Consider the following 13,404-nt stretch of genomic DNA (forward strand, 5'->3'; position numbering starts at 1 on the left):
AATATAGTTTCAGTCATAATTATTTCACAAAATGCATTGCAAATGCCATTTTATGTTGACTTAAGGCATCAAAGCGGTTTAGAATTATTAATAACTGAATAAAATATTAATGAGGTTTTGTCAGATCAAACATTCACACATTTCTTGCATCCAATTCAACAAAACATCATCTCATTCTAATCTGTCTCGGGATAGAAAACAGTATCATTTAGGTGTTACGGCACAAATGACAACTTTATTAAACATTTAATTTAGACAATTATTTAAATTACAAAACAGAGATAATGCATACTGCTAAAAAAACTATTTTAACATCACTATATGTTTTAAATGCTTTAGAAATAGTTTGCTTCTGTGAATGACACAAAGATCACATGAAGAAACCCTGAGAGGAAACCAGGACTGAATCCATGATTAATGCAAAACTAGTCTGTCAGAGATCTTACTTGGGTTTGTGTCTCCGTAAGAGCTACATATCCATTTATAAAGCACTGAAAAAGACTGAAAACTCCACAGATTCTCAAGATTCATCTAGCACCGCATTTAAAATCCTCGTTATTGAGGGTTGTACACCAGCGCAGCGAAGCAGCAGTCAAATTCCCACAGGAACGCTGTCAAAATGAGCTCATTATTTCTATCACGATCTCCAAACCTGGGTGAGGATCCACTGAGACTCAAACATGCTCAGACACAGAAAACACTCAAACACCAGCCGTAGAGGCTTACAGTGGCTACTTATGAACACCAGTTCATTTGGTCTGCAATCGCAGCATCTTAAACATTCATTTTAATGGCGAACAACTTAAAAAAATCACTCATTCACTCATATACTAACCAGACGTAGTAAAAAAAGTTTAAAAATCTCCACTGAACGTTTCCTCCAAGCTGCTTAAATGCATCTAAAAGCAGACGGTGGCAGCTGATGTATATAGAAGAGGTCAGTTAATTAATTATCTGGAAACTGCAATGGGACCAGGCACTGCTGGGAACACACAAACACACACACACACACAAGTGCATATAGTCTTCACCATGTGTGAGCTGCTCTTTTACCCTCCATCGGTTGCTCTTCGAAGTCTTTAGGCTCTGAAAATCGAACTCAATCCTCATGTATGTTCCTATATGTTTCCAACAGGCTTGAGCAGCTGTTATCTGGAGGGGAAGAACTAACAATGAACTGACTTCAAGTCAAAGGTCAAAAGGTCAAAGGTTAAAGTAGTAGTGGTGTGGTTTCTCCGGCTGGTTCTGCGTGTTGTGTGAGCTGGCGAATGCGTCCGAGGATTCGGGCTGATAAAGATGGTTTGTGGTGGCTGGGATCCAGAACATTGGTCTTCCTGCGCTCTCGTTCTTGCTTCCACATCACGTACGGGCTCGGCGGGAAAAACGGCCGTGATTTCTCCCGATACAGCTGCATGACGATCCCCGAGACCCCCAGAACGACCCACACGGTGATCAGGATGAAATCTGGAGAGGTAACATCAGACATGATCAATATATGGATAAGTCTGAGCATCACAGCCAGATATTAAAGCAAAAAATAAACACAAACGTTTCAATGAGAACTGATTTTATGCTCCATCATATTCCATCACTTTTTTTAAACACTCAAGAGCAATAAAGAAAGGAAAGAAAACATCCCCTGCTAGTTTGTGTCATTTCAAATCTGTTTTCAATCAATGATTCAGTGTAATTATGATTATTAATGTCGATTAATAGCATAGTTTTTAAGATATTCGTGGGAAAATGGCATGTTTTTGTATTCTGAACAGACAAAATGAGCGGAGAAAACCCATTTATGAATTAGTTTGTTTTAATGCATACATTTTTTTTTTTTTTCACAAAATCAAGACTTATGATAAGTATAAAGAAAGTGTGAAAGGACTTTTCCCACGCATATTATAAAATGATTACAAAAATACTGAAATAATGATAATAAATGAACAAAAAAAACATCTGAAGACTCGAGTGCTCCGTGTCTTCGGTTTAGCATGAGTTCTGCACTCTCGCAAAAACTCCTGTTATGGTCAGTGGAAAACTCTACAAAATCTAGGACTGGATCTTTTAATTGAGTTGATCTTATCACACCGTTTCACTGTCGTAGTGACGGAGAACTTCACTCCCTGCACACCTACCGATGTCCTGCAGCGGGACGGAGATGAACGCTCGGCTGAAGTTGTGGTTGAGGAGGCGTTTGAGGACGTCCAGCGTGATGTAGGACAGACTGGTGTAGGTGTAGGCGTTGACGGCCAGGACCACTGCATACCCGCCGACCATACCACATGTTATTATATTTCCCTGAAACATACAGAATTACAGATAAATGTGTGCGTTTCATTTGGGTGTCAGATATGAGCTCCCAATGTATTTTTCTGTATCTCACCTCTCTAGGCCACCTGATGAAGAACAGAGGAACAAACACCATAATGCAGACAAACACCACCCAGAACACCACATCATCATGGAAGACAGGGAGATCGCCTGGAGAAAAAAAAAAAAGACAGATTTAACACATTTTACCAGGCTATTACTAATCAATTATTCATCACTAATAATGAAAATGACAACAAAATTGAATGCATGTGAAATGTAGAGGAAGAAAAGCCAAGTTACATGTTTACATAGCGCTTTATGCATATAGTTTGTTTCAAAGCAGCTTCGCTTTAATAAAAAGTAACTTCATCAATTATGTAACATTAAATTTCAGCAGAAAAGCTACTCTATGATAATGGCATCATTGTTCAGCTCAATGCACTTCAACACCAGTGTTAATGTTACAAAGTTAATATCAAGTCAAGTCACTTTTATTGTTACATCAGCACAACACATATGCCAAAGTGAGTGAAATTCTTGGGAGCGTGCTCCAGAAATTGCTCAAACCATTAACATATAACCATACAGACTTCAACAGGTGAAAATGTGCAACATGCACATACATATAGTCAGTACACACGGACGGTGTACTATTAGACATACTTACAGTTAGCACTACACATTATACACTGAATGTACACATTATGTAGACAAATAAAAATATGCCAAGGTGCATTATCTGGCTCAATTCAGTTCAAATTTTGTTTTGTGCAAAACCCAAGATATTCAAAACGAGACGCGCTTTATATTCACATCTTCATGAAATGAAAATTCACCCCAATCTTTTTTCAAAATGCATGTTACGGACTTTAATTTGAACAATTCATTCATGCGTGCATTTAATAAAAGAAAAAAAAAGTTTTGTACTCTTAACATTTAATCAAGATGTCATAACTGGACCTCTGGTGTCACATCTAAACGTCCCATCAACAACTTTAACTTGAGATCAAAGAAACAACACCCCGTTCACAATACAATCAGCATACATGCAGGCTTCAAACATGATTTCTTACCAAGTGGAGTGAAGAAGGCAATGGATGAGATGAGAAATCCAAGAATGAGTCCGACCACCAACACACAGGCCATGACCGAACCGAAGCGCCACCAGCTCATCACCATAGCCACACCCCCGACCACGCCCATCAGCGCTGTCAGAGCCAATCGAACTGCAGAGAGACAGTCAGTCAATAAACTGTTTAAAGACACTAAAGGCTAAAGACTCAAGAGCAATAAACTAAAGGCTTTAAAATAAAACAGTTGTTTTGCATTACAAATGCTATAATATGCAAATGAGGCATTATATGCATATATAACTTTTGTGAAGTTTGATGTAAGTGCTACTGTAATGAAAAAAAAAATAAAAAAATAAACACATTATGAGAAATGGCCATGACTTGAGATAGTATCTATCTCAGAGAATCAAAAATGCTCTTCCTCATCTTTTAAACACGCAAACAGCTGACTAACAGCTGTAGACGATGAATTTGATTGGGTCAGACTGAAATCCAGAGCACATGATCTGAGCTGCAGCAGCATGACTCTAATCTTCACAACAAAAACCTCAATCTGCTGTGACGGGAGCTGCTTTCTGCACTCGTGACCACTAATGAGATTCACTGCTGCCCGAACCAGTTTGTGTAGCCAATTTCAGTCTAATTAAACTTGAAAAACATTGGATAAACTTGACTTCTGGGGACATGAACTATTTATGGGTGTGCAGACATCAGCTCAGTGTAAACGCTACGAATCATCGAACATGAAACTCTATCTAAGAGGTGATCAGATACTTTATTAGATTAGAAACCGGTAAAGTCAGACACTAGTTGTTTTGGTCTAATTTTACCATGATATGTGTAACTCTGCATCCGAGGCTGTAATAGACTCACGGTCATATTCCAGCGCTGTGGTTGTGGTGATCAGGACAAAGAAGACAAACGCCATAAAGCAGAATCCCATACAGAACAGCTCTGAGAAGACACAGACAGAGATATTTCAGTGGTAACAATACATTAAATATATTAATATATCATATATTAGTTACATGCACCAATCTCCATCAGAATCAGTGTTACTTTAGCATCTCTACTTTTGAATTGGTTTTTATTTTTAAATATTCGGTTTAATTGCAATTGTCACCAAATTTTTGGTTAATTTTATGTTTTTGTCATTTTAATTATATATGTGTTCTTATGATTTTTATTTCATTACTTAGCTATTTTAGTATATATATATAAATAAATAAACTAAATGGAAATAAGAAATGAGTTGAAAATTTAAGTTTTATATTTAAATTGATATGAGTTAATGTTTATTTCAGGTGACAATAGATTATAAAATTGATGGTTTTAGTTTGAGTTGACATAATCATGTAGATAAGAGTTATGCTAACATATCGTTGAGTTTAACAAGGCTCATTTGAAACATTAAATCACTGGTGTTGGTGGAGGAGAGACCCTCACATGATTGTAAAGCGCTTTGGGTGTACAACAATACACAATAAAGCACTATATACATGCATCATTCATTCATTAATCATATAATGAGAAATTGACATTCAATAAGAGAGATTAAAGCTGCCAAAAATACCAAATACTCAAACTAAACAGCACAAATGTCTCATTTCAAAGTTTAGTGTATTATTTAACTTCACCTAAAACATTAACAAAGCACTTTTAATAATCTCACGTGTTTTACTCGAATGGAGAGAAGGCTGAAAGTGTCATGAAACACTGAATGGACTGTTTGTTGTGCAAGCAGCCTTGACTAACACTGCAAGCAGACATTAGGAAAGAAATGATGCATCATATGACCCCTTTAAAATGTAGTAGTGAAGTTACTATAAAATCTTTTAACACCCGACTCTTTAAAGGATTAGTTCACTTCATTTCACATCATTTACACAAAATATTCAGGGCATTTTTTTTAGTAGATCGATGGTTATTAATAGCAGTAACGTGGTGTGTTTCTAAGAACAGCGAGACAAACATCACTCACCACATTTGAAGAAGCGGTGACCCACGAAACACACCAACAGCCCGGCCAAACCAGTCACAGTGAAAAACACTTTAGTAGAAACTCTCCCTGAGAAAATAGATGTTTACGTTTAAATACCATCTCAAATCTGTCAGGAAGTGTTTATGAAGCTAAAAGATAAAAATATAAAATCATGTAGGTTTTAAAAGTGGCAGATGATCCACATATGAAAGGAGCTTCTGCATTTGTGAATAAAATATCGCAGCATTAGTCCTGATTCACGTTCATCTTCTCACCTAAATCACTGCATCCGTCCAGCGTGGAGCTGAAGCTGCAGGCGTACGTGTGCACGGGGATGTAGGACGCTGACGTGTTCAACACTGGATCTCGCACAATTACACTGAGAATCACACCCTGACCGGGCAGAGAGCTGAAGGAGAACTGTGTCCGGTCACGAGAGGATAAAGACACCACCTGAAACAGAGAAAATCAGTGATAAACAAGGGTTTTCAGATCCGTACAGGGACTTAATTACATAACTAATTTGTATTTATATTACACACATATACACTATAACATATATATTATGTTATATGTTTAAGTATGCATACATGCCAATGTTTTTTTTGCATGCATGTTATTTAACTTTGTCAATGTATAGTTATTGTTTATATAAATATATGTTCTCCTTTCCTCCATTTCTATATTTCACACACACACACACACACACACACACACACACACACACACGCACACTCATACTTGCATTTGTGGTTTACAGGGACCCCCCATAGGCGTTATAGTTTTATACTGTACAAACTGTATTTTATATTGCTCTACACCAACCCTAGCCCTTTCAGAAAACTACTGAAAATTTTTTTAATTTCATAAAACACTGCTTTCTGTTTTGTTTATGCTTTTGTTTTATGGGGACACAGGAAGTGTAGTACCCATGTCATTAAACACATTTGTGTCCTCATAAAACAAATACACAAGTACACACACACACGTATATATTTCCATATATATATATATATATATATATATATATATATATATATATATATATATATATATATATATATATATATATATATTATATTTTTTGAATGTTTGAGTTTGCATGTCTTAAGAGAGTTCATGCAATGGTGAACTGATTGTTTCAGTGTGGAACCAAGCACGACTGCTGTGTACATACATCGAAAAGAACTACACTGAAAATGCACTTAATAAAAACAGCTGGAACAGATAAAAGAAAGGTTTAAGGAAGGACTGAGAGAGATTCCACACACCTTTCTGCTGTTGTCCTGCACGTTCTGCACATTGGCCGCTCTCTCCAAACCGCTGATCAGACTCTGCTCTGATAGGTCGCCTTCCGGCAGGAAGTACTGATACAGCTCATACACCAATCGCCAACGAGTGCTGGAGCCTGTGTCCACGTCACACGCCGGCGGAGTCTCCCCTCTGAAAAACATCATCTGATTTAGACTGATCTAGATCTGATCTTCCACGCCTGGAAAACAACATTTTTAAGGGACATCAAACACTAGCGAAGAAGAGGTGTTTGTGATGCACATCACAGAAGACAAGAGGGAAATCTGGTTCATTTTTTGCGCCATTTATGTTTTCTGGGTTTAAAGTCTTCATCAAGATCTTATTGTTTTTAAAAACAATAGCGTGTTCATGTATAAATATATTTGAATGCAAGCAGCTGTGCATTAAATTACAGCTGATACAGAATATGTGTGTGCTTGTGTAGTTCACTATGAGCTTAAACAAACCATGTATAATATATTTGTTGCATGCATTTTAAAGGTCTAAGACTTATTAAATTCTTCTCACCTTCTGTATCCGATGTTAGCAGGTGCAAAGGTAATGGTGGTCTCAAACAGGTTGTATTCCAGGTAGATGTTTGGATCAATCTCCAGCGGGAATACCTGATTGCAGGCTCCAGGAACGGGATCTGCACAGACATTACACTGAATGTAAAGTATTCCAGGGTACAGTCTGTTAACGAGAGCGTTGCAAGTAAAGAGTTAGTTCTCTAACCAGTGCTGGTGTACGGCAAAATCACACCAACTCCAGCCGTGCTGCTCCCGTCGGGCGTCTTCAGGAACCACGAGACATCGGTCTGGCTTAGTGTCAGGGTGGATAACAGACCAGCATCTGCTGCCGTGACCGAAAAACCATAAAGTGGGATCTGACCGATACACATAAACACAGCCTATGGATGAACAGCTACACATTCACTCAGTCACTCTAGATGGATAAAGTTCAGGTGGAGAATAAGAAGCAACAAATACAAGCAAAGTGCAACCATTTGAGTCCTGTCCTACATTCACTTGGGATGACACCAGACTAGACTGCAACAGTTAGTAGAAATCCCATTCATTTTCTCCACAGGTGTATTGATCTTTAACAATAACTTATAAACCATTTAAGACAGGGTTTGTGCTACTGCTGCATGACTGTTGACATTATGAAAAGAATGCATGAAGGAGGGTGTGTGTGTGGATCAGAGCTTGTGATTCAACTCTCACATGATGTCTTGCCCGATCAACCTATTTCTCGTGTATGACAGTGCATAACAGTGCTGTGTATGTGTGTGAAAGAGAGAGTGTATGCCTGTGAAACAGCAGTTATCTGTGTGTGTGTGTGATCTCTTACCGGTGTATATGAGAGTGTAACATTGCGGTGATGTGTATGAAACTGCAGGGTTAAGAAGGAAACATCAGCGGGAATCCGGGAAACGTCAGCTTTAACCGTCCCGTTGACTGGGACACTCACATTCTGGAAGGTTCCCAGTGAAAACATCACATGGTCTGCAAAACAAATAAACGTTATTATAATATGTATATTTTCTAACCATAAAAATACACTTACGGGTCTAGACTCATTCTTCGCACTGATTGTACTAGAGAAACTAACTTACTCAGTTGGTTGCACTTTTCTTTTTCTACAAAATAGAATTTTTAGGGAATGGGATTAATACACAGCCCATTCTTTTCCATAAGTTTTATTAGTTTATTAATGAATAAGACAAGGCATGGCATACCCCACATGCTGTATAAAGCAATAAGCCCCATGAAGCTGTGGTTTACAGCGAATGTATAACAGCTAATGGGCTTTGTTAGGCACGACTGTTATAAATTCACTGTAAACCAGTGGCTTATTACTTTTATAAAACAGTTATTCCATATACATACTATGTTTTCACAGAATAAAACGGAGCAGATAAAGTGTAGTGATATATATATAAAAAAACTGTATTCTTCCACCAAACAATGTAGTTCCTCGGAATCAGTTGTGGTTCCAATAAAGCGGTTGCCAAGCAACACAAGTAAACAAAGAAGTAAACAAAGGTGTATGACAACGCAGCTCAACCAATCAGAAACAAGGACCATAACTATCCATTATAATATATATAAACAGCAAAGATAACAGGCTTTTTCCAATGAAAACAAAAGTAAAATTACATTGGCTGTCGTGGATATTGTTTGCATAATTTTTTTCCCCAGGATAGCAACCATGTTCAATTTCTCCACTCAACTTCAACATTCTACATTTTGCTTGAAGACCAAATCCTCCATCCACCATCGTTTTAATTTTTCCAGACGAAGAGCAGACAGGTTGTAGTGCAGACCATGCACTCGCACAAATGTGACCACGTCATTGTAGAGCCCTGACACTGTCTGATTATTTATTTAATTTCTGACAAATCTTTATATCTCTTCTCATTTAAAACTGAAGGCAGTGAGTGAGTGACTGTCTGCAGGAAGAGATGCCACTGAACACTTCATACAAGGAAGTGGCTTTGACAGTTGTGATTTGTTGTAGAAAGGTGTTGCTCTGACTTCCTGCCTGAATACACAATAACTCACACCTGAAGAACTCTGGAAGTGTGCAAACCTGCTGCCTTCACATGAAGTTCCTGTGTGTAAGAACAAGAAACATTTGTGTTTCCTTTATTCCATTTTAAAGCTAAGATTTGTAGAAATATGCTGGGAGACCACTAAATGTTTACTTGTTTTTCTCTAAATCTACTTCTACATTTTCTAGCATTCAGTTTAAATGTCCCCTCCCCATTTAGTTCTTCTTTTAAAGTTTGAGGTTTGCAGAGATCTTGAAGATTGAAATCACTTCACCGCTCTGGAACAATCTCTTTCTCTCTTTCTCAGGAATGAGGAAATAGTTTCTAAATTACATCTCATGGATTGCTCCTCTGTTTCATTGTCACCAGTGCATCATAAGCAGGAATGAGGAGAATTAAAAGAGGAAAAAACACTGAATGGACTCATGCGACACTGTTACAAAATACCAGAACAATATGAAGATGCACAAAATCACAAATGAGAGATACTAAAAACAATCAGACATTTCCTTGACAGGCAAGAGATCATCAAATGCTTCAAACATTGGAAACAGACAGAAGTGTTTTACTACAGATCTATGGTTTCCTTAACCCTATGGTTTTATATTTGATATATACACTTTTTGTGCCTCTAAATTAACAACAATCAAAAGCTGTTGCACACAATTTACTCCATGCCTTCTGATTGATAGTTTAAACTTTTTTTGTTTTTAAGGTAATTATTGTAATTGTACAAACGCCCTCCTTCATCTCATGTCTTTTTTTATGTAAAATGTGATTTTTTAAATTAATTAATAAAAAATATATATAATTTCAGTATCACATTACAAAGACTTATTATTAGAGATATAGTGACGACTGATATTGTAGTCATTTTATAGAAGTAGTCAGTCATACTGAGACATAAAAGCCGGATGTATCAAATATGATACCAAATATATGCAAACATCTTTTATATATTTTGTCTAAAGGTTAAACTGTTACAATTTTTTTTTTTTTTTTTTTTTTTGCATGTTTGTGAGCAAACACAGAGCGAATTTAGGGGGAGGTTTACGTTGAAACAATATGAACTTGACCCTGAAATCACCCTGGTTAGTTATGAAATCATATAAAATAATTATTAAATCAAGATTAATTCAGTATTCATGTGTTGGTAAATCATGTCACTGTCTCAGAATTCAAGTAAACGTCATTTGTTAAACGCATACGTTTGCAATTGGGTGTTGATGAAAATGTTTTGTTTACTCACTCTCATCCTGAGCGCGCAGGGAACTGACCCACGACAAGACGAGCAAAATAACCAAGCATTCTCTCTTCAGTGGCATTTTCCCGGGTCAGTCCATAAAACGCTCTGGCAGCTGCGATCAGATCCAGTACTCATACAGGACTCACATGCTGAAGCTTCGCGTTGAAGCCCCCGGAAGCGTCACTCGCTCCTCGAATGCGCTACAAGGTAACAACTTTTGAGTGGAACGCTCGTTTCATCTCTAGTGCGCATGCGCGAGTGTATGGTGTCACGTGATATCGCTTTGAACAGGCTCGGCGGAAACGGAAAAGGTGATGTGGAGCCAACATGGCGGATAGGCTAACGCAGCTTCAGGATGCAGTTAACTCCGTGAGTCCTTATTTAAATGTTTATTTTATGACTTATAAGCTGCAGAAGAGGTCGAATCGTATGTATTCATTCGTCTGCTAAATGAAGTCACACTGTGTGTGTGAGAAGTCACATTAATACTGTAGCGTATGAAGGTGTAAGCATAGCATACAGTTGTATTATGCATCCTTGTTTTTACATATTTTAAAAATAAATATATAATTTATATTTTTATTTATTTATTTTTGACCAAATTTCATCATAAAAAGTATTACAAAAAATAACAATGCATAAATAATGCAAACAGTTCATATCAAGTCAACTGTTTCTGAAGGAAATAATAATTAATTATTCATCGCCTTTTAGATATTGGGCAGATTTCATTATTGTGCCGATACCGATAACAACATTTTTTTTAGCATTTATCAGCCGATACCGATATGGTGGCTGATATATCGTGAATCCCTAATTGTTTTGTACATGTGAAACATTTAACGTTTAAAAAATAAATATATAAGATAATGTAGTTATTATAAAAAAAAAATATTTGTGACATATACCACAAAATTGTTTTATACGTGTTATATTATGTACTCTTGTTTTTACATTTAAAAGAAAATTATTAAAATAAGCTTACACATTATTGACAATATAAGCACTGAATCTCCATGTTTAAGACAAACCAAGTAAACCAAGTGCAAAGGTTATATTTGGTTGCTTGTGTGCACTGTGTGTGATATATTGCAATGTTGTGTGTGTTTTAGCTGGCTGATCAGTTCTGTAATGCGATTGGAGTCCTGCAGCAATGTGCCCCACCTGCCTCCTTCAGCAACATCCAGACCGCCATCAACAAAGACCAGCCCTCCAACCAAACAGAAGGTGCACGAATCTCTACCAAAAATCAGTTTACAGCTCTGCTGTTGTGGTTTAACTAACATGTTTTCATGTGTTCTTCTAGAATACGCCCAGCTGTTTGCAGCACTGATAGCAAGAACAGCAAAAGATGTTGATGTGCTGATTGACTCTCTGCCCAGTGAAGAATCTACTGCTGCACTGCAGGTACGTTTATACACAAACAGTGGCTCCCTGAACTACAAAAATTTAGTTTTGTTATTCATCATATTTCAATTTCACAAAGAAATGTGCAGCATTTATACTCAGGAATAATAAAAGGATGCCTTTTCCATTTATTTGTCTGAAAAAATCTGGAGAACATTTTTGAAAGTATATTAATGCCAAATAGATTTGCATACGCAGGGTAGGAATTGGGGTAAGTGTACATAAAACTGTAAGCGTAAATTAAATTTTCATGCGCATGATAAGCTTTGTGAAGGTGTATATCGCGTTTCAAGCTAATAAAAACATGAATTTAGGAAAACATGATTTGCAGCATTTTACTGTTACTCATAAGTGTAATTCAAGTATTGTGAAACTGCAGCTTCATGCTAAAGCAAAATAAATATTATCTGCATTCTTCTGACTTCAATTTTTCTGTGCTTACACTTTTGGCACGTTGTTTCGCTAAAATACGTTCAAAAGTTCTGCAAGTCTTGAAACGCGATATACACCTTCACAAAGCTTATCTTGTGCATGCAAATTTAATTTGCTTACAGTTTTATGTACACTTCCACAACTCCTACCTTGCATATGCAAATCTATTTGGCATTAATATACCTTCATAAAAAGGTATTCGCATTGTGAGTTGACGGTTGCATCCCTACAGTAAACTCTAATCTTCACAGGCTGCCAGTCTGAGGCAGTTGGAAGAGGAGAACCAGGAAGCTGCGGCCCGTCTGGAGGAAGTAGTTTACAGAGGAGACATGCTGCTGGAGAAGATTCAGTCAGCTCTAGCAGACATCGCCCAATCACAGCTGCGCACACGCAGTGGAGCCCCGAGTCAGCTGACACCACCAGAGTCATGACAGCGACCGACCAACCACACATGGACTATATCATCACAGCAGGGATTTTATACTCATCCTTCATGGATCGCAGGAGAGCATGTGTTAAATGTAGTTTGTTTCTGGACTGAAGAGTGTTTCTGATTGTTTTCCATCGCATGTCTTGATTTATATGACCTCTGATATCCTTTTCTACCTGATAAATGTAAATGTTCAGCATCCATCAGCCTTTTTCAGACAGTTGGCATCTGGGTAATTTATTTGCTTTGCTATATTTAATGATGTTTTTTTTCTTGTTATGGTTATGCGGTGTTCATTTTGTTTTAACAAAATACATTTGTATGATAGACATTCAAAAATGTTGAATGAAATGCTTGTTATTCTTCGCAGATTGAATTATGAATTCCTTCATTTGTCTCATGCAATTCCTTAGTCAATAGACTATTCTTTAACAGATTTATACACATAAGAGATCTTAAACATTGTAGTTTTATTCTTATTTTATCACTCCGTCTATCAAATGTTTTGGTTGGTTCTGAACCGACTTAAGAAACTTAACTTCATCGTGAAAACAAACACAACAAAGAACTTTCTCTTTATTTATTCCTTCTTTTTCTAGTTTGTACTTATTTGAACAATGTCCAAAACTTGGTATTACAAGCACTTCCTGTGTCTGTTTGCCTCTTTAAGAAGAA

At 37.1% G+C, this 13,404-nt stretch overlaps 2 protein-coding genes across 2 annotated transcripts; one reads left to right on the forward strand and one right to left on the reverse strand.

Moving 5' to 3' along the window:
* Positions 1-211: 211 nt before the first annotated feature.
* On the reverse strand, positions 212-10,709 carry LOC113047785 (transmembrane 7 superfamily member 3-like). The gene is made up of 12 exons (XM_026209076.1): positions 10,464-10,709; positions 8,011-8,165; positions 7,393-7,543; positions 7,186-7,306; positions 6,636-6,807; positions 5,640-5,817; positions 5,365-5,451; positions 4,257-4,337; positions 3,384-3,536; positions 2,381-2,478; positions 2,133-2,295; positions 212-1,464 (listed from the first exon to the last, which is right to left on the reverse strand). Exons 1-12 carry the CDS (start codon positions 10,537-10,539, stop codon positions 1,211-1,213), a joined length of 1,689 nt encoding a protein of 562 aa, XP_026064861.1. The 5' UTR covers positions 10,540-10,709; the 3' UTR covers positions 212-1,210.
* A 28-nt stretch (positions 10,710-10,737) lies between these two features.
* LOC113047786 (mediator of RNA polymerase II transcription subunit 21-like) lies at positions 10,738-13,134 on the forward strand. Its single transcript, XM_026209077.1, has 4 exons — positions 10,738-10,829; positions 11,573-11,687; positions 11,767-11,867; positions 12,551-13,134. Exons 1-4 carry the CDS (start codon positions 10,788-10,790, stop codon positions 12,728-12,730), a joined length of 438 nt encoding a protein of 145 aa, XP_026064862.1. The 5' UTR covers positions 10,738-10,787; the 3' UTR covers positions 12,731-13,134.
* The last annotated feature ends 270 nt before the right edge of the window (positions 13,135-13,404 follow it).

Source organism: Carassius auratus, chromosome 29, assembly GCF_003368295.1.
Source record: "Carassius auratus strain Wakin chromosome 29, ASM336829v1, whole genome shotgun sequence".
Taxonomy (NCBI): domain Eukaryota; kingdom Metazoa; phylum Chordata; class Actinopteri; order Cypriniformes; family Cyprinidae; genus Carassius; species Carassius auratus.

What these genes read in the sequence shown, in the direction of transcription:
- LOC113047785 (XM_026209076.1), bottom strand. Translation starts at nt 10,539, where the DNA reads ATGCCACTGAAGAGAGAATGCTTGGTTATTTTGCTCGTCTTGTCGTGG. An exon ending in GCTAACATCGGATACAGAAG is followed by an intron (nt 6,808 to 7,185) that starts GTGAGAAGAATT and finishes GATGTTTTTCAG; the next exon opens with AGGGGAGACTCCGCCGGCGT. An exon ending in TGCAGGACAACAGCAGAAAG is followed by an intron (nt 5,818 to 6,635) that starts GTGTGTGGAATC and finishes TCTCTGTTTCAG; the next exon opens with GTGGTGTCTTTATCCTCTCG.
- LOC113047786 (XM_026209077.1), top strand. Translation starts at nt 10,788, where the DNA reads ATGGCGGATAGGCTAACGCAGCTTCAGGATGCAGTTAACTCC. An exon ending in TTCAGGATGCAGTTAACTCC is followed by an intron (nt 10,830 to 11,572) that starts GTGAGTCCTTAT and finishes TGTGTGTTTTAG; the next exon opens with CTGGCTGATCAGTTCTGTAA. An exon ending in AATCTACTGCTGCACTGCAG is followed by an intron (nt 11,868 to 12,550) that starts GTACGTTTATAC and finishes TAATCTTCACAG; the next exon opens with GCTGCCAGTCTGAGGCAGTT.